The 12,409-nt window shown below is 35.5% G+C and overlaps 1 protein-coding gene across 1 annotated transcript in view; it reads left to right on the forward strand.

Annotated features, from left to right (window-relative positions):
- ubash3ba (ubiquitin associated and SH3 domain containing Ba) overlaps positions 1 to 12,409 on the forward strand; it is a 29,804-nt gene that overhangs the window by 10,669 nt on the left and 6,726 nt on the right. The window contains exons 2-6 of the mRNA XM_051894514.1: positions 9,635 to 9,688; positions 10,104 to 10,290; positions 10,682 to 10,880; positions 11,075 to 11,244; positions 11,627 to 11,835. Coding sequence (XP_051750474.1) covers positions 9,635 to 9,688; positions 10,104 to 10,290; positions 10,682 to 10,880; positions 11,075 to 11,244; positions 11,627 to 11,835 — 819 coding nt within the window. The remainder of the gene's footprint in view (positions 1 to 9,634; positions 9,689 to 10,103; positions 10,291 to 10,681; positions 10,881 to 11,074; positions 11,245 to 11,626; positions 11,836 to 12,409) is intronic.

The raw sequence follows: 12,409 nt of genomic DNA on the forward strand, positions 1-12,409 counted from the left end.
TGGCATAGCAAGAGTTCACAGAAACCGAATCAAAAGAGCAAGTGGCGCATGCAGATATGTATATAAGCCTCCTTTATACTCACAGTAAATATGAGCCCAACCGTACACTGAACTGTTTGTGAAGTCAGGTGAGCGTACTGAAAGAGAACAAACAGATACAAATGCATCTCTGTATTCCTTTGATATTCTGTCCTCACATTTATTCTGCAATTAAAATTAATTTCCATAATGTGACATTAAATAGGCCTTTACATTTATGCTAACTGTAGTTTCCATAAAAATACCATCATTGCTACAGATATTATGGTAACACAACACCAATTAACTAACATCAACTGTGAGCAATGCATTTGTTACAGTTTTTATTAGCCTTTGTTAATAAAAAACTGTTAGTTCATGTTATCAGATCCATTAAATATATAATAACTGATAAAACTTTGAATTTTAATAATGTATTAGTAAATGTTGAATTTTACATGAACTGAGATTAATAAAGGCTTTTGATATATTTTTCATAGTTCATGTTACTAGTATTATTGTTATTGAAAAATTAATTTTGGATGCCCCAACAGAGAGGCTTTCAGAATATTTTTACTTCTTATTAACTGACCAATATTTTTGTAGTAACTAGTATTTTGGTGGAAACTATGGGAGCTTATGGTATGTGTTAGTCGACTGGTGTCGTCTAATGGCGTGATAAGTGTAGAAATTAATTAACGAAAGGGTTTAAATTTTTACTGTTCTCTGATGTTTCTTTTCTCATCTACCCTGTCTCCAGCTATGAATAAACTAATGATGAATAAATCATAGAGCAGAAATGAATAAATCATAATGAATAATCTAAAATGTTTGGGACATAATGTACTGTAGCTTCTAAAGTCTTCTGTGTTTCTCTCTGTACCATTTCATAGAGCTAAATGTCACACTTCACATTCAAAATTGAATGTTTCCGCTGTGCCTTACAGTCATCATCCTAAATGCCTTAGTGTATCTATAGTGTATTTATATGAATAGTGTAATCAAATAATGCAAGATGTTATCTTTTCTCAGAATCTTTCTCTGTTTTTTTTCCCCTTTTTGATGACAGTGGCTAATACTGAATTAATGCAGTTATGTTATAGAAACTTTGGCAGAAACCAGAGTTACCATAACTACATTTAACATTTTGTAGCTGTATGTAATTTTGTAAATTTTGCACAGTAAATAAATATCGGTGTGTGTTGTAACTGTAGCCAACTAGCTAACCATAACTACATTGTAAAAATAACTTATTTATGGTATAAAACAACATCTGCGGTTTCAAGAGATTCACTGTAAACAATATGGTGACAATGTTTCAGGTGTTACGGGACAGCATATTACAAATTTAACCGTATATTTCATTAAGTGATATAATGTTAATATCTACTTGAAATGCCAAAATCTGCTTTTTACCCTAAAATGTACTGATAACCATCATTATAGTACAGATAGTGAAACAGAAAGCCACATAATAAATCACTTCATCACAAGTGGTATGTCCATAAAACAAAATTTACAAAGATGCACAGGGTCAAACACGCAAAGACAAAACACCATCACTGTAATACATGACACTAAAATAATGCATTAAACATTAACAAAATAAACATGTAGTTCAAAATACCATGCTTTACTGAAATAAGAAGAAACAAAACTATTTAAATGACATACAATCATATGTGATGTATCATGCTGGGCTTCTGCATGGGAATATCCTTTTACTTTTTTCCCTGTAATTATATAGTTTTTATTTATTAAAAACCATACATTTGACAGTATTAAACAGTAAAATTGCATATAATGCAATGTTAAACTATTTACAGTTTTTCACCATATATGGTAAGGTAACTTACAGTTAACCAATAAAATTTTTCACTGTAGCACTTTTTACTTTTTTTTTTTTTTTTTTTTTTTTTTTTTGTAAAAGTTACAAAATCTTTTATAGTATAATGCATGGTTTTTGTATTGGACCCCTTACAAAAAAAGTACCATGTAATTTCTATGGTAAAGTCAGTGATGGTATCAAATGGGAATACCATGGTGCTTTGATATACTTAATGGTATGGTACCACAGTATTTGCATGGCACGTCGTAGAATATCATAGAATATTTTCATTGTGTCGGTACACTTCCTTTGCGCAAGCACTTTTTTTTTGCATTTAGCATTACATCTCTTCTGGTAAAACCCTTGTCCTGATTATATTTAAACCGAACTGAACACTGAATCTGAGAACATGAGACACACTGCAGAATCAAGCTCAAAGTTTCCGGATGATGAGCTGTAATGGAAGAAGCGGCAGTGTTATTCTGATTATGCCTTTGGAATCTAGACCTTCATACGTCTCTTTCTGTCTATTGTGACATTTCTAAATGGCAGAAATTGTTGTTAGTTGTCAGTCACAATGAATCATGTTTTAGTCATGCATACTCATGTTCAAACCCATGGTCACACCTAAACACCGCAGACACACTCTTTATCTCAAAGAGTTTAGCTTAACTGCAGTTTTATAGGCTTAAATGAATTGTACTTGCTTGCTTGTACAGTAATTCACAGATATAAGAAGCTATTTTCAGTTCCTTCTCTTTAATATTGCTTGTGTTACATTGTTCTTTATGAATCTTCTGATTCTTCCTTTCTTTAATGCCCTGTTGGTCCTACCCGTCTCCATCTACATAAACAGTGTTGCCATCTGTCCGGACTCATGCACCCTAACCAAGCGAGAACACACTCACAAAAGCTGCTAGTGTCTTCCCTGTAGTTTTAACATAATAAGCTGTTAACTATGCGGGTAGAGAACACGAGATGAGCGTGAAAAGATCTTCACGGCCAGCCAGCCCTGTTACTTACAGAGGGAGAAGGGCTTATTGTCAAAGGATAACAATTGTGCATGAGGATATGTGCACGGAGGGAGAGAGCAGAACAATCAGAGACGTCACACGCTGCATTTGTTATTCTTTCCTCTCATATTCTCTGTGTGGGATGGAGAAGCAATAAAAGAATGGAAGAGAAAGAGAGATGGTGTGATGGGAAGATCCAAAATTAACACCCTTCAAGTGCCAAATAGGTTTTGGCAAGTTAAATGGGGCTGCTCGCCAGTTGGCCGGTAACTTATTAGGAACTGCAATACATGGTTTAAATTGAAATGATAATCTGACCCACACTGATGTATGTGATTTGTGCAAGTTTGATCTCAGTGGGAAATTTACAATTGAGAAAGAGGTTTTTGTTCTCTAAACATTACAAAATTACAACATTACTTAAAATTAAATAAAGTCAGTTTTAGTCAATTTAGTATGAGGAACTTGAGAAACAAGTTAAACTACATGAACCTACCATTTCAAATTTGGTGGCAAGGGTCCAACTAACAGGCTTCTGAGCATGCTCAGTATGATCACTAATGTTGCGCTTGAATAATTTGTGTTTTTGGCCAAAGTACGGGCACTTATGATGACATAAATGTTTGTTATTCAGAATTAATTGATGTTTTAACTCTACGTAGCGTTTTTGATTATATTTTATTGTAAAAGTTGTGTTTCAAGTCACAAGTAATTAGTGTTCTCTTCTGTGAAGTTTTCTCCATTTCAATGAGTAGGCCTATATACTTTGAAACACAAGTTAGACAAACTAAAAAAGCTATTTATCGCTATTATGTAATGTTAATACTCAGCTTAACTTAAAATGCAAGCTTTTTGAACTTGGATCCACAAGTAAAAAAACTAGCTTTGTGTTTATAGAACTTATTATATTGTGTTTGGTGAAAGCACAGACCAACTTTAATTAAGTTGATACCACAATTTGTTTTCTTCTTTAAGCGGAAGTGCCTCAAGTGTTTGAGTTTTCTCAACTTTCTGAACTTCTGATTTTATTTACAATGTATGGTTTACATGTGGATTGCTCCTCAACAAAAAACATGCTCAACAATTTTGTTTTGTGTAATAAAAATTTGAGACAAAAGTGTTCAGGAACTAAATCGGGCTTCAATGTTTAAGAAATCCCCTCGTTATTAATATCATCGAGTCTTCATGTGCTAATTTGCACCGAGGACACCCTTTTAGGACACCCTTTTATATGTCTATATGTGCATTTGTGTGTGCGTGTGTGAGAGTGTGTGGGTGGGTGTTGCGCTGTGTTGTGCTGAATGGGAATACATGCTAACTTACTCCTCTGTAAACAGGAAGTGACTATTTCCCCATAGAGTTTGGAGATTGGGCCAAAGCAGCGAGAATGATGGCGAAAATATGCACTGACTTAGACCCTATTCTCTATGCATATGTTACACATTTGTACTCCACCTCTCAAGAAAATGTTACAAGGGCTGATTAATAACAGGCAGGAAAAAAAAAAAAAAAAAAAAACTAGATAAGAGTTTATCTTTTTTTTTCGTACATGAATAGTCATATTCAGCCAAACCCACGCACAAAAGCACACCCAGACAAATGTACTCCCTGGACCAGCCTTTTCATCCCTCTCAAATGCTGCACAGGAAATACAGGTTATAAATAAATCATTGAGTTCCTGCCTGGAGCACTGACCAGAGGGGAAGGGAGGAGGAGATGGCCTGTAACACAATACAGACACACACATATATAGAGGCTGATGGATAATCAAACGAGTAAAGTGCGTGTGTTTGTGTGTGTGCGTGCCTTTCTATTTGTGATCGCGGATGCACAATGATTTTCAGTTCTTTTTTCGTATGTGCATTAGGTAGAATAAATATCTGTGCTGTTTAGCATATGGTCTTTATAGGAGCTGGTATGTGTGTGGCCTCACGTTTGTTTCTTGTGTGTGGCATTTCTTGTGTTTTTGTGGATGTACATACGTGAAGACATTTTGCGCATGTGGGTGGAGTGTTAGGTTGGGGTGTGATGAAGTCTTAAACATGCAAGTGTCAAGTTTGTTCAAATGCTTAATAACCTGTGTAAATCCCTTTTGATTAATGCAGGTTTATATGCGACTACTAATATTCAACTTTAGGCCAACCTTGAGCAGCTTAGGAATATATTTCCTCTACAAAGCTTCCGTTATCGTTCTTTACATATTAACTTCATAACAAACCGGATGGTTGAAGTTTACTTGTGGTGCTTTTTGTTGGATGGGGATTTTGCTGCTACAACAGTCAGCACCTTGTATATTGACACCAACTTTTATACACATATATTTCGTAGAACAGGCTTTTTGTGATTAACTGTAAAACAAGTTTTTTTTCCTGCTTTGGGTTTGTTTTAAGGTTTTATTTTCATTTATGAGAGAATAGCTCACCACAAATAAAAAAATTGTGTATGCAAGACTGCACAGGCATCTGAACTTGATCATGCATGTAAGTCTGTGTGTCACCATGTTTCGATGTCATAAACCTTGGTGAGTAAGTGTGTCGTGTCCGGAGTTTGTTTGTTTGTGTGTGTGTGTGTGATTGTGCACGTTTTGAACATAGTTTGGCTGTACATACAGTACATGCTTGCTTCATACGTGTTTAGCTTGTGAGTGTATAAATGCACACATCTTTGCATGTTTGTAGACATATGGCAGTGCATCATGGGCTTCCCCATCCCAGCATGCATTGTGGCTTTGGGCCCTGAGGGTTAGTTGGCACGATGACCATTTACTCTGGGAAGCCAACCAAATATAGAGCAATTGAGTGCTGTGGATAGGCTGTGAACTGGATTACCACACACAAAAATGCACACACAACACTTTTACAGTAATCTTCAAATTCAACTGAGGCAAATGAATACATAAAATAAACAGAACAAATATGTGTATGTATGTATGCATGAGTGTAAAACATGTTTAAATGTGACAGTAAGGGCATTTATATTGTTACAAAAGTTTTCTATTTCAAATAAATGATGTTCTTTTCAACAAAGAAAGCTTTCAACAAAGTTTTTAATGTTTCTCAAGCACTAAATCAGCATATTAGAATGATTTCTGAAGAATCATGTGACAGTGACTGAAGACTGGAGTAATGATGCTGAAAATTCATCACAGGAATGAATTACATTTTAAAATATATTAAAATGGAAAAGTTATTTTAAACTTTTTAGTTTTACTGTTTTCATACTTTGTTGCAGATAGTTGAGGATCTTCATTAGAAATGACTTTGGTGCATCTGCAATGAATATAAATGTTTGTTAGTTTGCTTATAATGCTCTGATACATTGTCAGATATGCATTGTGAAGCGCCGATCACCAGAGGCTTCCTGTACTTTGAACAATCTGCATAATCTGCATAATTTCCCTCATCTCTGACGCGTGACTCTGTTCTTGTGTCTTGTCATGGTTTTTCTCGCGAGGCGTAAGGGAAGCATGTCTTTACACTTGTAGTGAAATGTTGCTCTGGTTCATTCGTATTATTCCATAAATCCGTCACTGAATAACTTTTTTGTGATCCTGAGTTAGCGGAAATTAAATGTCTATGGTAGGATGAGATTAAATGTATCTCAGAGTACTCGTATTTTCACTGATTGATCATTGTTTAGCAGCAGACCGTCCCTTTATGTTGTCTTGTAGTCATTTTGGTGTTTTTTTTTTACTGCTTTCTTCAAACCTCAAGCAGCATTTTCGGTTTTACTGTGAGGTTTCAAACGGATCCATGGTGCACAACACTCCATTTCCCTTGAGAGTTAGTCAGAGTGTGTGATTTTTAGAGCTTTTATAAAAAGACCCTAATTAGATTTAGAAGATAATTTAATCAGCTCAGGAAAAAAGCCTTTGAGATGTCAGCTGACACATGAGGAAATGACATAGTGAGTTTAGCGTGACTTAGATTGGATTATATGTCGTTTTACAGTATAGATGGAGCAGAGGAAATAATATCAACCTACACATGAGAAGATTATGTGCAATTATCTCTACCAAGTAATGTACTTCCTCTAACTGTGAACATGTGTGTGCATGTATTAGAGATGGCCTTGCACAAATAAGTGGGTCTGTGACCCTAAATTATTGTACCATAGGTGTCAGATTGCTTTTAATTACACCTTTTAGTTCGGTATGATAAAAAGCAAGAATAAAAGAGAACCAGAGAGACAGAGGAGGAGGCTGTGGCGAGTGTTTTATGAACTGAGAGAGATAGAACATATTTCCTTTTTCATCACAGTTCTTCAAACCACAGACCAAGTGATATTATTTTCCACTATGATCTTTATAAGCCAGACACATGCTAAATGAGTCAGATTTGGTGAGCATTTGTGAGATGTTCAATGTATTGATAAATTCAGGGGGTTGCTCTTTACGCATCCAAAATATAACTTTTTTTATATACTATCGTTCAAAAGTTTGGTGTCGATAGGATTTTTTAAAAATGTTTTTTTAAAGTAGCTCACCAAGGCTTCATTTATTTGATCAAAAATACAGTAAAACAGTAATATTATGCTTTTTATTTTAATATATTTTAAAATGTAATTTATTTCCGATGGCGAAGCTGAATTTTCAGAATCCTTCAGAAATCATTCTAATATGCTGATTTAGTTTTCAAGAAACATTTCTTGTTATTATCATTATTGAAAACATGATACATTTTTTTCAGGGTACTAGGATCAGTATTTATTTGGAATAGAATTTTTCTGTTACAATGTAAAAGTCTTTACTGTCACTTTTGATAAATTTAATATATCTTTGCTGAATAAAAGTATTAATGTATTTTATAAAAAGTCTTACTGACCCCAAACTTTTGAATGGTAGTGTAGATGTTGCTGTCCGTAGGAAACTCTCTGACTACTCATTAAATAAATAAATAAATAAATAATAGAAATGTAAATTTATTTTATTATGTGAGAAGAAAGAGACCACGAAAAACATTTACACAATTTATGCAGTTTAGCGGTCTTTGTGCCAAAAAATATTTGACCAATTAGAATGAAGTATTTCAGAAAACTGCATATTAAAAATTGTATTATAGTGTGTGGGACTGAATGTTGTGGATTTATTTTTTATACTATATACCAGTAAGAGCAAAGTGTAGGTAAAGGGTCTAAAAAGTCTGAGACCACTAGTGAAAATGTCTGTATATGTATATATATATATATATATATATAGAGAGAGATATATAGATATATAGAGATATATAGATATATAGAGAGAGAGAGAGAAGTTTTTGCTTTAATGACAGCAGTGTTTAGGCTTCCTTTAGCTCTACTAGTCAAGTGAAATATGATATTTTGCATAAAGATAGTCGCATGATAAATGGCACAAATTTGCTTATTTTATTAGTGACCTAGAAATAGTGCAGAATCTTAAAGGGGACATAACACACACAGTTTCTGCCAATCTTATGTTAATCTTGAGTACCTATAGAGTAGTATTGCATCCTTCATACCTCCTCAGAGCGTTTATCTTTTCATCAGATTCATAAAAGACAGATACAGTCAAACCGCTTCTTTCCGAAAACAGTAGAGCTCCTGGAGGCGTGCCGTGGGCGGAACTAAAGAGTCACGAGGACGCAATAAATCATTGTATTGTCCCTAGATAACTTTTGATTCACTATATGTTCGTGTTGTTTACATTGTATGCACTTATGCGGCAATTGCCAACAAAACGGAGACATTTGATGCAGTTTTACTTATCGCCTGTGGTTCCAACTCATGACAGGGATCTTTATTCTTGGGACATTCCATCTTTTAGTTTCAAACGATATGCAAATCCAGCGTCAAAATGGGCCTAGTTTATAAAACATTCATCACCGAAATGCCGGGAACAAACAAACACACTTGCACAACTCCGTTGCTGCCCCGGAAAAACAAACTGCATCCACTGTTCCCTTAATGCTGGGTTCTTTGGGAAGCTGAACAAGGTTATCTTTACCTCACAACCAAAAACACACTTCTTTGTTGATATCGTGGTTTAAAAACAAAATGACAAATCTTTCTCGAGCAAGTCCTGTGCAGCGCTGCCGGCAACTTCCGTAACCCGAACAAAGCACGTTGATGGGCTCGCTCTGGTTGTTGTATGCGCGTGCTTCCGGGAGAAGTACCGATACAAGGAATTCCTCCCTTTATGATGTCATATAGGGCCATACTCGAAAAAAAACTTTCAGAAACTTATACGAACCCTGAAGGAGTGTATTTGGCACAGAGATACTCTGTCATACATCCAACTCATTTTTTGAAACTCTGACCATGTTTAGCATGAGAATCCAACTCTTTAACAGTGTAATAAGTCAGAATGCATGAATTAGCATCAGACATCCCCTTTAAATTTTGTGAGTAGACGTTTGTCCCTCACTGAATGGGTTTGAGCTTTTCTTATAGGTGGCTTTGGCTCACATGACCCTCTTTAAACTAATCTGGAGAAGTAACCCTCCTCAATATTCATAAATGCCAGTAAACAAGTAATTATTTCCCAGTGCTGCTCTGGGGGACAGTGGTCTAGAGCGTTATCACAGAGTTTGTTTAGCCTACGTGTGATTTCATGCTTGATATATGTTTCACATACAGAGATAGGAACAATAGAAGAACATCTCCGTAATATCAGATTTAGATCTCTGAGAAAAGTCCTCAGCGCTAATGTACTGATAAACATCCTCCGGAAAGAAGGCCATTGATTTTGTGACCAGTACAGCAATTGAGCTGATCTCTCTCTCTCTCTCTTCCTCTCCCTCTGTCCTTTCTGTTACAGGCTAAAAGCTCTGGTTTCGACTGGGGGCAGAAATGTACAAGCAGCCTGTGATTGGTGAGTGTTCACACCCACACACATGCACCGTGACCCATGTCGTATTTGACAGTCGTTCATTTCAGTTGAACCGTACTGATCCAGTGACACTTATTGAGCTTTGAAATGATAATATGTTGCGTTTTAACATGCCCACAGACACACACACTGAAAAGAAACATTACACTATTATATAGGTTCACATGTACTCAAACTTATGAACTCAGCTTTATGTGCACTTCAATGCACTTTAATTGTTTACTGCTGCCCTCTGCTGGCAGGGAGTCAGAAGTATATGTTCTCACTTTAAAAAAAAGAAATTAAGCCAATCATGTCCTTACTTTCCATCCCAACCAAAAAGTTAAATTACTGCTCACTTATTCATAATGTCTTGGCAAAGTATATCCAACATGGCATGAATGTCTGTTTTCTACAGGTTGTTTTCCCATGTGGATGACCCATTCCTGGATGATCCTTTACCCAGGGAGTATGTGCTGTACCTAAAACCCACCGGTCCCCTCCTCAACCAGCTCTCCAACTTCTGGCAGCAGAGTCGCATCACATGCGGAAAGAACAAAGCCCACAACATCTTCCCTCACATAACCCTCTGCCAGTTCTTCATGGTCAGAGCACTTCATCAACATATCCAACCATATATGCGTCTTTCTGAGCGCTGTTCTTTTTACTTAATACCATTTTTTAAATGCATTTTTTAGTTTTACCACACCAACCTTAGAAACTATATATAAAAAGTACATCATTTACATGTATTAAAATTACATAATGATTTACACTGTATTAAATTCCATAATGGTACACCAGACGATTTAATTGAAAATTGCTGTGAAAACCTTTTTTCTTTGACTTCATCACTTTGAATGTCTGTTGAATAATAAAAACGTTTACATTAGTCTCTTATGCTCATTTTTTTCAATCAAAAATACAGTAAAAGATTAATATTGTGAAATATGAAAGCATCACTGAAGGACTGTATCTCTCTCTTTGTCACTGTAGTGTGCAGATGCTAAGGTAGACGCCCTCTGTGAAGCTCTGCAGGCTGTGGTAGGTCAGTGGAAAGGTCGCTTCCCTTCCCCGCTTCCCCTGGAGTTCTACTCATCCTCAAACTTCATTGGCCTCTTTGTGGAGGAGAAGGTGGCTGAGGTGATCAAGAGCTTTGCTGCAGACTTTGCCACTGAGGCGGAATCCAAAGCAGGTGTGTGTTTATATGTTTGTTTGTTAGTGCTACTGATGATGAGCAATAATCTTAATTTTCTTTGTTGCTCCCTTTCTTCTTTATTCAATTCAATTTCAGTTTAGTGTTCAGCTTTTCTGGCATGGAAGTAAACAGATATTTGCATTGCCAATAGGTTTGTGCAATGTAAAATAATGTACATTCTCTCTCTCCAGATGTTCATGTGGAGCCCCATAAGAAGCAGCTTCACGTAACTCTGGCCTACCACTTCCAAACCAATCATCATGCATCATTAGAAAAACTTGCCAAAAGTGTAGACATAACCCTGTGCTGTGATTGGCAAGCTGTACTCTTTTCACGAGACATCCGATTTGCCAATCATGAGGTAGTCTATTGGTTGTTACCATTGTTTCTTTTGCTAACATCCTAAAGAATATAATGTTTTGTTTTAAGAGAATTTACCATATAATTTACCATTGTTTATGCCAAATATTTGCTACAGAAAGTCTTCTATAGAAAATAAAGCATACCATTGTATCACTACATTCATTTGCATCCATGCAATTATTTTAATAATTTCTAAATTATAATTAAGTTAGATATATACACTTTGTAGTGCAATGTTATTGGTATCTACATGGGTTAATACTTTAAACACTGAATATATTTAATTAAAATGCTTGATAATGCTGAAAGATTACTAATTAATAATTATGTTATCATATGGCTTAGGTGGCTTTGTAACTTTTCTGTCTCTTTGTTTTAAGACTCTGCGGGTGATGTACCCTTATGCGCCTCAGAATGATGATGAACTGGAGCTGATGCCCGGTGACTTCATCTTCATGTCGTCTATTGAACAGACCACTGCCAGTGAGGGCTGGGTCTACGGGACCTCGATGAGCACAGGGTTATCTGGACTACTGCCAGAAAATTATGTCAATAGGGCAGATGAGTGTGACACTTGGGTCTTTCATGGGTAAGATGGCTCTTTCTATTCATCAGAGAGCTGTTTTATATTTTGTCTCAAGATGCACACCAGTAATGTTCTTTTAAGGCATGTTTATAAAGCTACTTAAATGTCCTAATTGAACTAAGGCCTAATCCTGGTTTAATCTAAGTCCTGTCTGTAAAACCAGGAAATAAATTCACAGTTTCTACAAAAATATTGATATGCAGCCATGAATAATAATAATGAGAGATGTTTTCATGATAAAATGATTTCAGAAAGATCATGAAGCAATGACTACCTAAAATTCAGCTTTGTCATCACATGAATAAATTATATTTTAAAATATATTAAAATAGAAAGCAGTTGTTTTAAATTATAATAATATTTCACATCTTTACCGTTTTTCCATTTTTTTTTTTTTAAATCAAATAAATGCAGCCTTGCTGAACATAAGAGACTTCTTTCAAAAATATTAAAAATCTTTTTGACCCCAAACTTTTGAACGGTAGTTTACTGTCGAGCTCTCAAGGTGACAGTATGATCTAGATCTAAAAGCAGTAACTGAAATATTTACATCTCTGCATCTCATTACCTACTTCTC

The sequence above is a fragment of the Ctenopharyngodon idella genome, chromosome 5 (assembly GCF_019924925.1).
Source record: "Ctenopharyngodon idella isolate HZGC_01 chromosome 5, HZGC01, whole genome shotgun sequence".
Lineage (NCBI taxonomy): Eukaryota > Metazoa > Chordata > Actinopteri > Cypriniformes > Xenocyprididae > Ctenopharyngodon > Ctenopharyngodon idella.